This window comes from Lactuca serriola, chromosome 3 (genome assembly GCF_051521515.1).
Source record: "Lactuca serriola cultivar US96UC23 chromosome 3, Lser_US96UC23_V15, whole genome shotgun sequence".
NCBI classification, from domain to species: domain Eukaryota; kingdom Viridiplantae; phylum Streptophyta; class Magnoliopsida; order Asterales; family Asteraceae; genus Lactuca; species Lactuca serriola.
Window position 1 is genome coordinate 132,830,141 of NC_136410.1, and position 18,134 is coordinate 132,848,274.

Sequence of the window (18,134 nt, forward strand, 5' to 3'; positions counted from 1 at the left end):
ACAACTAACTTCTTTTGATTCGATTTACCATGAATATCAAGAATGAAGATGTGTTGGATTTATTAAAAAATGTTCCTTAGATGCATGTATTTCAAGTAAACATAAATATATCTCCAAATATATTTAATGTCCTGATAACACTCTATTTTCTTAAAACATCAACATATCCCTTCCAAGTGGTTTCTAAAACTAGATATGAAAGTTATGAAGTATCTTTTGACACATATTATTAGAATGGTTACATTTCTCTTCTTAAGATTGATTTCATTCTATATGTTGTTTCATACTATATGAGAAAACAACCGAATGAAACATCGAAAACTATCTCAACTTTACTGAGGTTTGCATTAATATCACAACTTTCTACTTGATCTCACTAATCTGATCTCCATAAACTAAATATTATCACTTATATCAGAACTTAATAACACTCTCCAAACCAAGATATATTAATATTCAATAAAAACGCTTTAACCATATTGAATATTAGACCAAGTACATAACATATCATTTGTGGTAGACTGATGAAAAATAATGGTCTATCGAATCATGTAACTTATCAGATGTGGTACACACATGCCATTTACATCGGTGCGAATTTATAAAATTCAAATCATGTATCTTGAACTATTTCCGAAACCCAATGTCGAACATGCTTATTCTATCTATGTCTATCTACCATAGACTCTAATTCTAGCATTGTATTTCCCAATCTTATCACAATAGTATGTATCTAAAACTCATGTTGACATTATGCATAACTTAAGAAACACCAACTACATATAACTAATGTGTTTGTCGCATATTAGATGTGGGCAACTAACTATGTTTCCACTAGCTCTACTAAAAACCTACAATCCTTATTTTATCAGTAAGAGCAACTTACTTGATCTTCCAAATAAGAGAAGAATCATATTTACATGTCTGCTTTCGATGAAACCTACATACATCAGTAGGATATCTATGCTTCTTGAGTATTTTTGTGATATCTCTTATTTTTGAGTATTTTGATGCAATAGTGAATCGTCCTCTCTTTAGGTAACCTTCAAAATGCTTTATAAAGAAGTCACTAAACCGGTTAGAATCGGTTCAAAACTGTTTTGAAAAAAACTTATGTTTTTGTCAGTATTATGTATTTTACTGAACTTAGTTTAGTGTTATAATTTATAGAAATTTTCATGGTTGATTAAAAATAGATCAATAAGCAAAAGTCACGACTTTGCCACGATGCAACAATGTTTTGAACCCAAAAATGGTCCTAAATGCTAGAAAAAGATGTCTTGAGACGACTCTAAAACCTTATATCAACAACAAATTGAAAAAATAGTTAGATGAAAAATAAATATTTTTACTATATAAAAATCGAATTTTTTATTTTTTGAGTTTTGAAAACCATTTTCTAAACCGGGTTTTCTAACCAGGTCCAATAGTAAAACCCTCCATTCTGCCCGGCCCGGCCCATTACTGCTGCAGTACAATTAATAAGCCTCCATAACCCCACAACAATCTCCATTCCATCAAGCATCATCTCCATTTGCATACTAACATCACCCTAAACTCCATTGATGAGAGCACAGATCGAGTTGCAGATTATGAGCGAGACATGTATGAAGATAATAGAGTCGTACTCCTGTTAATAGTAAATTTTGCTTTCCCGAATTTCAATTAGTTGACCGCCATTGCCATAGTAGCCCATAGCTACTACCTATTTTCCTTTCTTCGTCAATCACATCACCACTGGAATCTAAAATCTCCACACTCGTAACTCGTATCTTACTCCAAATACTCATCGATCAATGTGAATACTTCGTCACTCGTCAGTAACTCAGTATACATCTCCTCCATTTACTTCCCTGAAGCTTTGTACGAAGAGATTTTCAACAGTTTTTTCACAGGTACGTACGTACATCCCTAAATATCATCATATCTCTGCATCCTTCATATTCTCTCGATCATTTATAAATCATCATATACAGAATAACAGAAACAGAAGTTCCTTATCAAATTTGTATTTCTGATTGGCAGATTTTGATTAAGCGAGTGAGTAGCTGGATCTGATGGGGAATTGTCAAGCGGCGGAGGCGGCGACGGTGGTGATTGTGCATCCTGGATACAAAATCGAGAGGGTTTACTGGTCGATCAGTGCTCGTGAAGTCATGAACTCGAATCCACGTCATTACGTCGCACAAGTCCTTAGGTCGCCGGTAGTGAGATCGGATAAAGGATTGCCGGTGAAGCAACTCAAACTTCTCCGGCCAGATGATACTTTGCTTATCGGCCAAGTTTACCGACTCATTAGCTACGAAGGTAACTATTAACCTGTTATTTAACCTAAATTCCCTTTCATTCTCAATCAATTCACAAGTCTACACCATTTTTGTAGATGTATTGAAAGAATTTGCAGCTAAAAAATGCATGAAACTGGGGAAGTTATTGATGGAAAGAGGAGTGATTGAGCCAGGGAAGAAGAAGGACAACGCCGATACTATTTCTCCGGTGCCGATTACCAATTCCGTCAAGGTAATCAATCAATCGATCTTCAAATCATATCATTTACACGTCGAATTTGTGTTAGTTTCATGATGAAAACTGCGAGTTGTTACCTTTCTGGGCCCAATGATATTGAGATTTGTGACATTCGTATCTGTGTGGTCCATGTCCTTTTGATTCTGTAAAGGGCCAATGAATCTTTCCAAATTTACAAACTCTTCAAAAGATCCCTCGCTTCCATTAACACTACCTACACTTTTTCCTTTAAATACCCATGAAAACAACGTCATCCTTCGAAAGTTTTGTATAAGATCAAGTCGTTAAAAAAGATTTTTTTAGTTCATTTTCCATTTATTACTTTCTGATTTATTGCCAAATTCATGCGTCAAAATTTACGATTTTCAAGTTTCAACAGATTTTTTTGCTTACATTTTTTTATTTAAAATATCTACTTTGATAATCAAATGTCTTTTTAACATAACATTTCGAAAAAAACATAATTCATTAGATAGATAGAATAGCCATTATTGGGTTCACTAGGATTTGTCACAATTTTGAATTATTATTCGATTTATAATAAAAAAATAATAATTATTGAGTAGTTTATTGTTTTTGTTCTATATAATATTTCGAAATGATACACCAAAACTAAACTCCGTTGCTTAAAAACCAAACTAAACTTGTCAACTCAATTTGATTTTGGTTTTTTCAATGAATCTTTTTTTAATGAATAAAATAATAAAAATAAGCTGTTAACACGTCATCCTCAGTTTCTTAATAAAAAAAACTGGAGTGCTGAGCTGAAAAGGCAGAATAAAAAACAGGAGTCACTGATAAAATTAAAGAGTAATTTATACTTTTGTTACTCGAATATAAATGAGTTTTGTAATTTAATTGAAAAAAAGGTTCTTTTAAATATAACTGATTTAAAAAAAAAAAAAAAAGAATTTAATCCAAAAAGAATAGTCATTTTGTTCAACCATAGACCAAAAACGTTATAGAAAATTCAAATAATGATCCAAATTGCAAGATAAATTTTTTTGAAACTAAAATTGGAAAAATCAACAATATACAAGGACAAAAAGTGTAATTTACTAATTTTCTTTAAGTTAAATGACTTTAATTAATTGGTTAATAACTAGATTTACAACTACTCCTTTTTTTTTATTATTATATTTTTATTTTTACTAAACCATGTGCTTGTTCTTGCTGTCATGGCATAATTTTGCTGTACTAATATTGCCACCCTTTAAAACTAATATGATTATGTATATATAAGTAAATAATTCTCTTTAAATTACTAAACTATGATATTGAACATATTTTATAACTAGTATTGCTTATATTATGTATATTTAGAAAAAAAAAAAAAAAACAGAAGTTTCTATTTTCCAAAATTGATCATCGGTTTTTGCAATAATTGGCTCCTTTCTATTTAAAATTCTTTCTCCTGTCATTTTTTGGTGTAATTTTTTTTTTACAGTTATAACAAAAAAAAACATTCAATTTTTTTTTCATTTTTCAAAGAATAACATTTTGTTAGGATATTTATGATTTTATACTTTTTATTTTAATAAAAAAAATAATAAATTATCGTTTAAAATTAATTAATCGAAGACTTTTCTATTTAAAATTCAAAACAATATTTAAGGCTTAACAAGTAAATTACACGAATTCTTCCTATGGTTTAGGGTAATTTGAACGTTTGGTCCTTAACTTATTTTTTTTAACTCAGAAAGTCTCTACTATTTATTTTTGTTACGCGCTTGATCCCTGACTTATCTAAAAAGACTATTTTATCTTTGATTTTTTTAATTTATTTAAATAAACACACCTCCAACCTCACTTCTCACCTCTCACCTTACCTACCTTATCATTTTTCTCTGTTTAAATAATAGTTTTTTAAGTAAGATAGGACCCAGCGTTTGTAACAAATTCAAACAGTAGGGACCAAACGCGTAACAAAACAAATAGTAAGAACCATCCCAGTTAAAAAAAATTAAATTAGATACCAAGTGCGTAAAATACTCCAAACCATAAGGACCATTCGTGTAATTTACTTAAAAAAAATTTCTGTATAAAACCCAAAAATTTAATGAGTGGAGAGGAAGACCCATGTTTCTCTCTCCTATAATATATAAAAAAAGATAAAATAAAATAATTGAATTAAGAAAAAGTAAAATAAGTATGAGTTGATGTATTGCAGGGGGAGAGGAATAATAGTAGGAGACGAAATGGAAATCAAAGTCATGGCGGTGGTGGAGGACAATGGAAACCAGCTTTAAACAGTATTTCAGAGATTGGGAATTGAGTCAACACTTTCCTTTGACTTTCTCTTGTTGTAATCCGTTTCAACTCTATCTTCTGTAATATTTTTCATCTCCATCTATAATAATTAGAATTTAACTACTTTTATTATTAATCGGATGTTTGGATAGGGTTTAAAATTTAAATCTTTAAAAAAAGGGCTAATGTTTATACAAGAGGTGTTCAACCAGTTTTTCGAAACTACTGTATTTTGGGAAATACTCTTTATTTCTTGAGTTGTTATTTAAAGATGTAACTTTTCCAAACTAAATGTGTAAATGTAATTATGTGAAAATGTTTTTTTTTTTTTTTTTTTTTTTTTTCTTTTTTAAAGTTATCCAGATCTAACACAGCTAACACTATAATAAATTAAATATCATACTACTACTTACTGTACTATTTCTCGTTTATATTATATATTTTGAAGAAATCTTATATTTGTTTATTAAAAAAACATAAAATAAAGATACCATCCAAGGTTGTCAAGATCGGGATCCTATCTAAGATCGTTTTTGGGTTTGCAAGATCGGGATTGGGATCCTAAGATTCCACAAAATAAAATATAATTTTAATCTATAATTTTTAATTATGAAAAAAGATTTCAAACATTCAATTTTTCGTTCAAAATATATAAAAACTTCAAAATATTAGTCATAAGTCACAATAAAAAATGATAAATGGTAAATTGTTAAAGGGTAAAAGACTTGGTAAAAAAATTCATTTGAAAAAAATAAGAAAAAAAATCAAGGGAAGGTAGGATCGGAGCGGATCTCGATCTTACGATCCTACCTACGATCTTACGATCCTACCTGCGATCCTACACCAAATACGATCCGGATCGTTTTTCATACATAGGATCGTAGGATCGTACAATCCTAAGATTAGAATCGCGATTTTGACAACCATGATACCATCTACATCTATTTTACAAAAAAATTTATATATATTTTTTTATTAAAAAACTGAATAATGATGATGTGGTTGGGCGGTGTTTTGTGGTGAAGATGAGGTTGTTGATGGAAAATGGCGGTGGTGGTGGTGATGTGTGAATATGAGGACTTTTATTTAACATACTGAAATCATAAGGTAAAATTTTCAATTTTAATATATATACAAATAATTAATTTATCTTTATTCAAACATTTAAAGTATTCCAGAGTAAAACAATTATCAGAATAAAATTTCAAAATCACGAATTGCAAAAAAACACGGGTGTATGCGCTACGATCAAGCCGGACCCTTCCTTTTCGAACTGGAAGTACCTGAAACCATAAACCACAAATTGTAAGCACAAAACTTAGTGAGTTTTCCAAATACCACATACCATACATATCAAACGAGTCATACATATTCAACAATCAATAAAAGTGTTATGTGTCAACCATAGTTTTGCCATTATGCCACAAACCGTATCAAGATATTCTTTGCCAGGTCGGGGGCCAAAACCCTAGGTCTTACAGATAAGTGCCAGGAGCCACCTCCTGGTCTTCCATACAAGCATCACAAAGACAACTAGCATACAATCTACAATTACTTAACTAATTAACTACAAAATCACGAATTGCAAAAAAACACGGGTGTATGCGCTGCGATCAAGCCGGACCCTTTCCTTTCGAATCGGAAGTACCTGAAACCATAAACCACAAATTGTAAACATAAAACTTAGTGAGTTCCCCAAATACCACAAACCATACATATCAAACGAGTCATACATATCCAACAATCAATAAAAGTGTTATGTGTCAACCATAGTTTTGCCATTATGCCACAAACTGTATCAAGATATTCTTTGCCAGGCCGGGGGCCAAAACCCTGGGTCTTACAGATAAGTGCCAGGAGCCACCTCCTGGTCTTCCATACAAGCATCACAAAGACAAATAGCATACAATCTACAATTACTTAACTAATTAACTACCATAGTTCAAACTTTGGTCTTGCATACAAATTGTTAGGAGCCACCTACTGGTCTTTCATACGAATGCCAAGGGCCACCCATGGGTCTTCCTATAAAACATAAACCACATTGGCCGAAATTGGTTCCTTTGACCCATAGTACAGTGAGAAGACTCACCTCGAATGTAAGAGCTCACTGAAAAAATCCCTAGTTGTTGCCCTGACGACTCCCCGAGCTATCAGTACAAAATAACACCTAATTAGCAATTGGGTTCGAATCCATGGTCCATAATCCATACTTGAGGTAAAATGACCATTTTACCATTAGCCCAACTTGAACCAAAATTGAGGCCCAAAACCAAAAGATCCACAAAGTCCCACTTATGACCCAATTTTCCAAATTGGGCCCAACCCCCATATGGGTCTTATCCTAAAGCCCAATAATTTCCTTCGTAAAAAAAGTTGATCTCAGATGGCCCAAAATGCCCAAGGCAACAAGTCCAAAGAAGTGACCCAAAGATGCGAATCCTAAAAACACAACAACCTAAAGCCTAACTGACGTCGTACGCGGGGGTAGGCTCAACTATGTTGGGCGTACTCGACGAATCTAAGTCGCCACCAAATCTAGGTACGCTGGGCGTACGTCCTGTTACACGGGGCACAACCTGGCTTATTCCAAAACTTACTTTATGTCTTAACCACTTAAGCACTTTGCACCCAAACTTCAGAGAACCTTAAAATAAAGATCTTGATGCATAAAGTCGACACCTTTATGCATTTTCATGACTTAATGGGACCCAACAACCATCTTAATCCATTAAGACCCATTCTAATCCAACTAGAACATGCATGGACCAAAAGTAAGGATCAAGATACCATTTTTATGAACTTATAGACTCAGAAAGGGTAACATGTAGCAATCTTAGCTTCTGGAGTGGCTCAAACTCATAAGGAGGATTCAAAACCCAAAAATAAGCACAAATCTAGCCCTAAACCCATAAAACATAATAAGAAGCCATGGTATGAACTTGATACCTTAGAAAAGCTGGAAATGATGCCAAGAGTTTGGATCTTTAAGTCTTCCTTTGAACCACAAGCTAGCACCAAGCACCCTTTCCTTGAAAATGAACAAAAAGCACACCAAAATGCACACTTAGATCTCTCAAACACTCAATGAGAGGTTAGGGTTTTCGAAATGAGGCTGGAAGTCAACGGAGGCTGAGAAATGAAGGAGCCTTGATCTTATAAGGATGCTTACCCAAGCTTACACTAGGCGTACTCACCCAGGCACACGCCACTTACCATGCACATATGAGACTGATTTGCAAAACTTTTCCACTAAGGGCCATTTCTGCCAATAATTCAAATTGCTCTAACTTCCTCATCTTAGGTCCGTTTCCAACGAACCTTATATCTACGGAATGGTGGCGAGAAGTCCTATGCTTCTAACAACTCACCATAGCCTTAAACTTCCCAAACAAAAAACCAAAATTTATAAAGGGTTGATTTATCAAATTACGATTATACCCTTAGCCTCCGAAAACACCATCGAACACTTGGATCACTTAAACCATAACACCTACATCCAAAAAGTGCCAAATCATTTCTTCCCCGAGGCCCTAAGCCTCATGACAATTGATGATTGAGCCGTAGCCCCAAATACTGAAGCAAATCCAAAACCGAGTGTTACATTTTATGGGAATGATGATTGGTTAAAAGGGTGCAAAACATGATAAAAGGTTGAAATGATTTTTTTTGACAAAAATGAGGCATTAATGAACCAAAAACGGTCTTTTGTTGATTTTTTGTAAGAAATGCGTTTCTAGGTCACATAATATGTATAATGGAGCTCTATTTAGAAATAACAACCTTTGATAAGCCTTTATTTTCTGAGTCGTTCGATTGTGAAAAGATCTTTGGTAAGTTGTAGTTTTATGGTAAACGTTTTACATCGAAGACCTAAAAATTCAACAAAGAAGCACATTTGGCCTAGAAATGCACTTTTCCGACAAATCAACAATGTCCTTTTAAGAATATAGGATGTAGATGATATTTATATGATTTTAATAATGATATTTATTAAAAAGAATCACTAAAATTCCAAAAATGATATATAAATTATCATTATTGTGTTTTTTAATAAAAAGAATTATCTTTATTTTAATTTTTTTAATAAATAAATATAAGTTTTTTTTTTTTCAAATAAATTTAGTATATATACAAAAAAATCTCTAAAAAAGTACTTAAACTTTAATTTTATTAACAAAAAAGTTATCCATTATTTTTTTTAACCATTAAAATTGGCACTAATCGGTTACAATGGTTGTTTTGCAAGTGTCTACCAATGGTTAAATGACAAAAAAAAAAAAAATCAATCAGGGATAACATTTTTTGTCAATGGAGCTAAATATAAGGACTTTTTTTTTCCCTAAATTGAGCTATTAAACTCTTACCATTTTACCTACATATTAGTAAGGTAATTAACTTAGTATTTAATTTTATTTGAATATTGTATGTGGTTTATAAAAAGGAAAATGACTTAAAATGATAAATATGTTTTAAAAAGGTTTAAAAACCCTATCAAAGTTTTGTTTATTTAAAAAACACTATTGAAGTTTTGTATGTTAAAAAACATCATCCAACTAAGGGCTTTGTATAAAAAAACACCATCGAAATATACCTTTTGTTTAAATGTTACCTATTGGTAATCGACATGTGTAGGTTAAGCCCTTAGAGTTAACCTGTTAAAAATAATTAAAAGAAAATAAAAATGGCATGGAGCTTTACGTGGAATGGAGATTAAGTGACTCTAGGTCGAATTAGGGAATTATACATTAGTTTTCATTAACGACGGGAGGGTGTGAACGTCTCTACGGTTCGATTAATCAACCATCCTTACCATTTTGTGTAGGTTAAGCCCTTAGAGTTAACATGTTAAAATTAATTAAAAGAAAATAAAAATGACATGGAGCTTTACGTGGAATGGGTTTCAAGTGACTCTAGGTGGAATTAGGGAATTGTACATCAGTTTTCATTAACGACAGGAGGGTGTGAACGTCTCTAGGGTTCGATTCATCAACCATCCTTACCATTTTGTGAAGCTGATTCCTTTCTACTGTAACATCCCAATTTTTACCACAAAATTTTTTAATTTTAATATAGATAAAACATTAACTATTATAAAAACCAAGCCGATAAAACGTAGGTATATCAAATACAATCATCCCAAATCAAAGTATCAAAATGCGGAAATCATAAAATTTGCAAGTTGGAATGTATAGTCAAGCATCGCCTTCCCGCGATTATCAAAAGTACCTTAAACACATTTAATCCACAACTATAAGCACGAAGCTTAGTGAGTTTCCCAAAATATCACATACAACACAACATGATAAATAATTATGAGTTCTCAACAACCTTGGGGATTTTCAACAATCCCATGGACTCACAACAGTACAAGACTTATCAGTAACCCACTTTCACATATAACAACAATTAACAATTAAGACCCAGCTAATTAGTATGTATACACTACCACACAGGTAAATATAATCAGAAGATTCACCTCATAGATAGAAGTGAAACACAATAGCTCACACACAGAGTAGACAGGTACAATGACATACCTAACATCAATATAGAATTACCCTCTTATTCTACACCCTAAAATCCTAATTTGACCAAAAGTAAACCATGGTCAAAATCCAACGATCAAAGTCATCCCCAACTGATCGCCACGTCATGGCTACCCATTGGTCACATCAAGATAAAGTTATGGAAAAAATAGCGACGAAAACGTTCGTCGTCACTTCGTGAGAACCGCTCTAGACAACTTAAAGCATTAAGCTCTTAATCCTTCAAGCTAAGCATTCAAACTTTGTAGAAGGATTTCTCCAACCCAAAGGACCATAAAAATCGTTGCTTTTTATACATGTATGTCTAATGCGTGTCTTGAACAAAACTAAGTCAAAATGAAGGGAATATGAGACCAAATCTCATGCATGGAATCCATAACTCACTAATCTTCCAGATCTTGAGCAAGCGGTCACAAAGGAGTCTCAAGGACTCTTAAAGTTGCCAACTTTATGAGATCCCGTCACTACAACTTCCTAAAACATTGAGAAAAGTGGACAAAACTCTAGATCTAACATGCTTGAGCTATAAAGGCAGGAACTTAAGGACTTATGAGAGTCCTAAGGTAGCTTAAGGTGATTAGGAAGAGGCTTGATAGTTGAGATGATGCACCAAAACTCCTTCTCTTCTTCTTCTAAGCTATAATTCACCAAAAAGGGGCTCACAATCAACAATGGAGGATTAGGGTTCTCTTGAGGGTGAAGGGAGGTGATGGAGGTTGAAGGTGTGTAAACCCAGCCCTCACTTCCCTTAAATAGGGCGTAAAACCTGGTATTAGGGTTAACCCTTAGGTGGCCATCACATCGTGACCACCTGCTTGTCATGTCCTGACCCACGAAAATGGATGTGCGCTTCTGCATTGATGGTCACATTGTGAGGTATCCTTCCTCACATCATGATCATCTTAAAATTCATAATTTTACATCTTTAATTTAACCAAATACATAAATGAAACATTTACCTGGAACAGACATTACATCTACAACATGTTATGTTCTTCTCAGGTAAGTTGTTATCTCTTTTGAAATCGATTTCTACACATTGTGAAGGATTATGTAAATACATATTTTTCTGATTCTGAATTTCTCCATATTACGACTTATGAGTTTTTATACAATGTTGTTTTTTTATGGTGTCTTTTCTACTAATTTCTCGTGTCCACATATGACTCGTAATGTCATTTTTTTGAATGTTCTTGAAAGAATTAGCTAATGGTGTTACATTTTGATGGTGTTTTTTGAATGTTTTTTTTAATAGACCAAGCTTTGTTTGTTAAGTTCTAGTTTTAGTATGATTCTTAACAGAGGGTATAATGGTCTTGAAAGTACATTGTTCTAATGAGTCATACATTATGCCTTACTTTTTCTTGAAATGATTTCAACTTGTAATCAAACTAAAACTTATGTTCAAAAACGTTCAAAAAAAAGTATAACAATGTAACAACGCGAAATTCAAAACAATTTTTCACTTTTTAATAACACAATTTCATTCATAAAAAGATTCCAATTCTCAAAGTGTCGCATAACAAATTCATAAAATCATATCCCAAGATCAAACATATAAAACTCCAATAGTGTGTATTGGTCATGCCGGCGCCTTCCCGCGATCCTCACTGGTACCTGAAACACATCACACAAACACTATAAGCACAAGGCTTAGTGAGTTCCCCAAAATACCACTTACAACACATATGCCTCTCGAAGCTACAGTTCGACCCTCCGGTCGATGTGTCTCATCGGGACCCTCCAGTCCCATAGCTCGTTGGACCCTTTGGTTCGGTCATAGCTTGTTGGGCCCTTCGGCCCGGTCTGTATCGTTGGACCCTTTGGTCCAGTCTATATCGTTGGACCCTTCGGTCCGGTCTATACAATCACATAGCATACATATATCACATTGCACATAATCTCATAAATACACATAGCACACAAGACCCCCCCCCCCGGTCTACACAAATATACCACTCTAGGTAATGTATAGTGAGAAGACTCACCTCGGGTATCTTGGATAATCTCGCACTCGAACAAACTAGTCTAGCCCCCGCCTAAACACATAACAACATTCTCAAATAAGTAATGGCTCCTAAAGGCTAGATTAGATCACCTCTACAATTCCACAGAAGGGAAAAAGGCCATTTTACCCTTCCCTGACCCTGAAAGTCCAAAGGTTGACCAAAACCCTAAAAGTCAACAGAAGGCAGTACGCGGCGCGTACCCTCTCTGTACGCGGGGCGTACGCCGACGAGTCACAAACGGGGTCTCAACCCCTTACGCTGCGCGTATTGAGAGTTACGCCCAGCGTAAGTCTCAGTTTCAGCCTTTCCTTGATTTTTGGTCTTAAACGGTTAAGACACTCATTCCACTTTCAGATCTGACTCATTCTATACCTCTTATCCCATAAAGTCGGAACCTTTAAGCCTTGCATGGCTGTAAAGGTCCTTACACCCTCTAACACTTTTCCTTTCTCCTCAAAAGGTCTAGATCTCATGCATGGCTCAATATCCACGTCCAAGACTGCATTTTTTTTTTATCATACAACCCTTAAAGTCCTGAAATATGATAGATCTAGGCCAATGGAGACTATTTGCTCATAAAGTCTCCATCTTGGGACCAAAACCCCTAAATATTGGTCCAAGAAGCACACACCACAAATGACAAGCCAAGATTTGAGCTTTTTACCTCAGGAAGAAGCTCCAACCTTTGAAAAGCTCAGATCTACTCTTGCTCACAACTTCTAGTCTCCAAAATGGCCTCTACTTCTCTTCCACCACCTTGAAATGACACTTAGAAGCTTAGAACACCAACACACTAGCTAGAAACGAAGGAGGACTCTCTATTAGGGTTTCACTCTCTGGAATGGGGGCTGAGGTCCAGGCCATAACATTCCTTTTATAGTGCACAAGCCCCAATTAGGGTTTTCACCTGGACTCGTTACGCCCAGCGTACCCAGGCAAGTCCACGTCCAAAATAAGTGCGCGAGTACGCGCAACGTACTCTTTTGTACGCCTATCGTACTCACAAGCTTAACAATTCCTTTAAGGGATTAACTTAACAACATGGGAAAAGAAGAAGGGTTTAAGAAAAACACCTAAATTCGGGATGTTACAAACAATTTGACTTTTGGATATCTTATTTTGTATAGATTTCATTTTGCATATGTAAATTTATAAAATTTTGCACTTATAGTTTATGTATTGTATTTGTTCTCTTATGTGACTTGTTGATCTATGACTTTGGCTTTTACAGCAAGAATGTTGTTCTCAACTGATGATGCACTTAGTGTAAATGTTTACCACAAATGAGTGTTTGTTCATAAGCCTTTGATTTACTTTAATCCTTATAAGACTATTGTTATGGGTACAAATTTACAAAAATGGAATTAATATCTACCTTCGAAAATTGATAAAGTATAAATGTCGTGATATGTATTATTGTCTTCTGAATTTGGCCATAATAGAGGGTTAAAGGAGCTAAGATATAAAAATGATTATGTGAGGAATTAATGATTGTAAAAACAATTTCTACATTGATCACTACCACAAGTCAGTTATGGAATGGATTGAAGAAGAGAAAGCTGAAGAAGGGGACAATGCTAGTGATACATATGAAGATGATGCGAACTCAGTCATGTCAGATGATATATCGGTAGACCATGAAGTTGAAGATGAGGTTATATAAATTCTGAAATCTTTTGATCTTTTTTTGTCCACGAAGAATCTTATTCCAGAAGGAGGGGTAGATGATGAGGTGGTACACTTTCGTATTTATGATCCCAACCAGAAATAGGACACAATGGTACTTGTATTAGGTATAAGATTCTCTGAACGATATGAACTCAAGTAAATGTTAACAAAATTATGTTGTGTTTAATGGTATTGCATTGGGGTATGAAAAAAAAGGAATCAACTAGATTGTTAATGTGGTCCTGTAAAAATAAGGAAGAAAAGGCAACTTGTGCATTTAGAATATGGGTTATTTTCGATGAGTAGTGAAGATTCATTCCATATAATGAACATAGTTGTTGTGGAGTAGTTATTTTAGGGTCTATTGTGACATACATGTGTATTGGTAAAATGTTAATCAATGACATTTTGGAAAGGCCCCACCTTAGTTACAAGAATGGTAGCGTTAGTGAAGAAATTTTCTGTTCTGAATGAAATTGTTAGGCAGTGTAGAAATGCCAAGAGTTTTGCATAAGATGAGAATTTAAGCAGTTTGGTGGGACGCTATGAAAAGTTGTGGAATTATGGTGTGAGTTATTAAGGGATAACACGGGTTCAACAGTTTCAATATAGATGAATCATATGGCTGATTCGATATTTTACTTTAAAATGATGTATGCTTTCCTGAAGGGTATGAAAGATGGTTAGATGGAAGGATGTTGGAGGGTAATTGGTGTTGATGGATGTTTTTTTTGAAGGTTACTTGCAGATCTGATCTAGTATTAACTGTTGGTAGGGAATCCAACAACTAAATGTATCCTCTGGCATGTATTGAGGAACAAGTAGTTGAGGAACATGTAGCTGAATGTGACATTCCCAATTTCACAGCCATAAAAGACTGATTTGTTTATGCTTTATTTGAAAATCAGAGTATCATTTTGAAGAATAATGTTGCGGAATTTGTTCCCAAAAATATGATAAAGATATTATCAAAGCATTTCCGAAGAAATGTATTTTAACTATATTAAAAACATTGGGATTTCATTGTCAATACAATATATAATCAAAAACTATAATAGTACAGGTCTTACAATATCTATTATTCTAATGGCCTATAATCCATAGATCTCTCATTAGATCAACACTCATGTGCTCTTTTGCCATTACCTGTAATAAAAGAAACTAAGTGGGTCAGGCCTGGGAGCCTGGTGAGCACATAGGGTTTTCAACCCACAATAATTAAGTACTTTAATAACATCAAATCATTCAACGCTATTATCCATTCAGGTTATCCTCACTTTCTGTCCCTAAAGCATTTAATTCAAGGGATCTAGCCTAAGGATCATCATCGGGAAGACGATACTGCTTAGGGGATTCCTTAGCAATATATGTTAGTAAGGCAATCATGAGGGGGATGAAGTACACTGGGTGAACACATCGTTCACAAACACCTACAGGTTGTGTGTAACATCCCAAAATTCAAGCCCAAAAATTTCTTTTTTGATTAGTTAATTCATAAAACATTCATTAGAAAACATTGTATAAACACGTCATCTCAAAACCAAGTGGCATATTAAAACCCACAACCCTGAACAAATGTCATATCAGAGTACAATCCCAGAAAACACCATGCGGGAAATCATATGTGTGTGTCTATGATGCCATGCTACGCCGCCGGCTCCTTCCCCTTGGATAAAGAGGTACCTGAAACCAAAAACTGAAACCGTAAGCACAAAGCTTAGTGAGTTCCCCCATCATACCACATACCATACAATACCATCAGTATCTTTCAACCAGTAATCATCATCGGTATCTTTCAACCGGTAATCATCATCGATATCTTTCAACCGGTAATCGTCATCGGTATCTTTCAACCGGTAACTGTGGATTATTCCACCCCTACCACTAGCATACGATAGCAAGATAAAAGCACACATTCAGACATATCCAGGTGCTGACCTACCCCTTGGTCTTAAGCACCACTATCAGGGAAACTATCCCTATCATGTAACATATCATACAGATATAACTCATAACCAAACGCATACCAGACCAAGATAAATTATCACAAAGACAATTATCCTCTAAATACTCCTCAATGGTGGGCCGACATTGTGGCCTTAGACCCACCCCTACTGGAAGGTAACTCACCTCGTATCTGCTGAACTGTGCGGAAATCCTCCGACTGCTGCCACTGCTGCTCCGGAAATCCACCGGCTAAAATTCCCACAAAACACTTAGTCAGAAACTGACATCTACCCTTAGGGTAAAATGACCATTTTACCCCTTGACTAAATCAAAGTCAAAGTCAAAGTCAGCTTCCAGTTGACCTGACTCGCCGAGTTGACTCGTCAACTCGCCGAGTCCCTATCCTTCCATCAGACCTCATTCCCGTCTCTACTCATCGAGTTAGGCGACGACTCGACGAGTTTTCCTTCTAAATGAACACCGACTGAATCCACGTCCGACTCGCCGAGTTGTATGAACAACTCGTCGAGTTCATCATCAACTGATACACATGTACTGACTTGACTCGCCGAGTTGTATGAACAACTCGTTGAGTTACTCTTCATCCTATGAACACGTTCTATCCTCGACTCGCCGAGTTGATGAACAACTCGCCGAGTTCCATGAAGATTGTCTTGGACTCGCTGAGTCCGTTCTTGCACTCGCCGAGTACCATGAACTCCCATAACATTTTGCTTAGTCCAGAACGTTTGGTCACTCCCCGGGACTCCTAAAACCCTCCCATACTCAACTGGTCCTTATGACCCTCACTGATATGGGACCAAAACCCTTGGACTCACCGAGTCTATCACACTCCTTACTAAAAACTTTGATTTCTGATGTACAACATTTAACCAAATGATAGATCTAGGCCCCTAAACTCGATCTAGCACGTAAAGTTACAAAATTTACGTGCATGCATGGGACATTAGAGCTTAAAAGGCTCTAAAATGGTTCTTTTGTTGCATGGGGCCTTCCTTGGTGCAAAAAGCAACCTAGATTTGACTTGTGGCTCATAGAATGACATGATACAGAAGCCCAAACCCCCAACCATGTTTGCAAACATGGTTGGCCACCAAAAATGGCTTATAAAAGCCCTAAATCACCCCAAAGAGGGATCTAACAAATGAATGAGCAAGGTTCAGACTTTATACCTTCCAAAGGCTGCAAATGATGAACCAAAATCGAATCCTTCAGTCCCCTCTTGATCCTTTTATGCTCTTCCTTCTTCCTTGAGATCAAAACTCACAAGAATCACTCCAAAAGCCTTTGATCTTCACAAAAACGGCTAGGGTTTGCTATGAGGAGTGTTTGGGAGCATAAAGGGGGAGAGGAGGCTGCATAAGGTCATTTAAATAGGGTGCAAACCCCTGGATTAGGGTTTTTGTCCAAACAACGGCTACTCACCGAGTCCGCAAGTTAATCCCCGCGCCTCATCCCGCTTCTACTCGGCGAGTCAGTCCTTCGAGTTGCCGAGTCCAAGGCCAAAAATGCAAAAATAAATGAAGATTTAACAACAGAATACATACTGTAACATCCTAAAATACGAGCCAAAAATTTCATTTTTAAAACATATACTTTGCAAAACGTTAGAAATAAAACATTCACTGATCATATCATTTCATAAAAGATGTCGCGTGTCTGGAAACCATTTTATAAAACATAATAATGTCAGAGTACAAATCCTCAGGAAGATCTTATAGTGCAGAATACAAGGCATGTATGTGATGTGTTGCTACCGCGCCAGCTCCTTCCCCTTCGAAGAAGAGGTACCTGAAACTAAAACTGTAAACAGTAAGCACAAAGCTTAGTAAGTTCCCTCACCGTACCACATACCATATAACCACATAACATACATATATTGCCAGACATATCTGGGTGCCCGACCTACCCCTTTGGTCCTCTCGACCGGATACTGCCTAGCATATCTGGGTGCTGGCCTCCCCTTCGGTCCTCACGACTGGATAGTGACTAGCATATCTGGGTGCTGGTCTCCCCTTCGGTCCTCTCGACCGGATACTGATTAGCATATCTGGGTGCTGGTCTCCCCTTCGGTCCTCTCGACCGGATACTGGGGACTATTTCACCCCCTACTACTACCACATAACACCTATCACATAATCTATCTAGCATGGCTGGGCATGAC

At 35.6% G+C, this 18,134-nt stretch overlaps 1 protein-coding gene across 1 annotated transcript; it reads left to right on the forward strand.

Annotated features, from left to right (window-relative positions):
- The first annotated feature begins 1,500 nt into the window (after positions 1-1,500).
- Positions 1,501-4,899, forward strand: LOC145093162 (uncharacterized). Its single transcript, XM_079031230.1, has 4 exons — positions 1,501-1,895; positions 2,026-2,307; positions 2,384-2,520; positions 4,697-4,899. Exons 2-4 carry the CDS (start codon positions 2,058-2,060, stop codon positions 4,799-4,801), a joined length of 492 nt encoding a protein of 163 aa, XP_078887356.1. The 5' UTR covers positions 1,501-1,895; positions 2,026-2,057; the 3' UTR covers positions 4,802-4,899.
- The last annotated feature ends 13,235 nt before the right edge of the window (positions 4,900-18,134 follow it).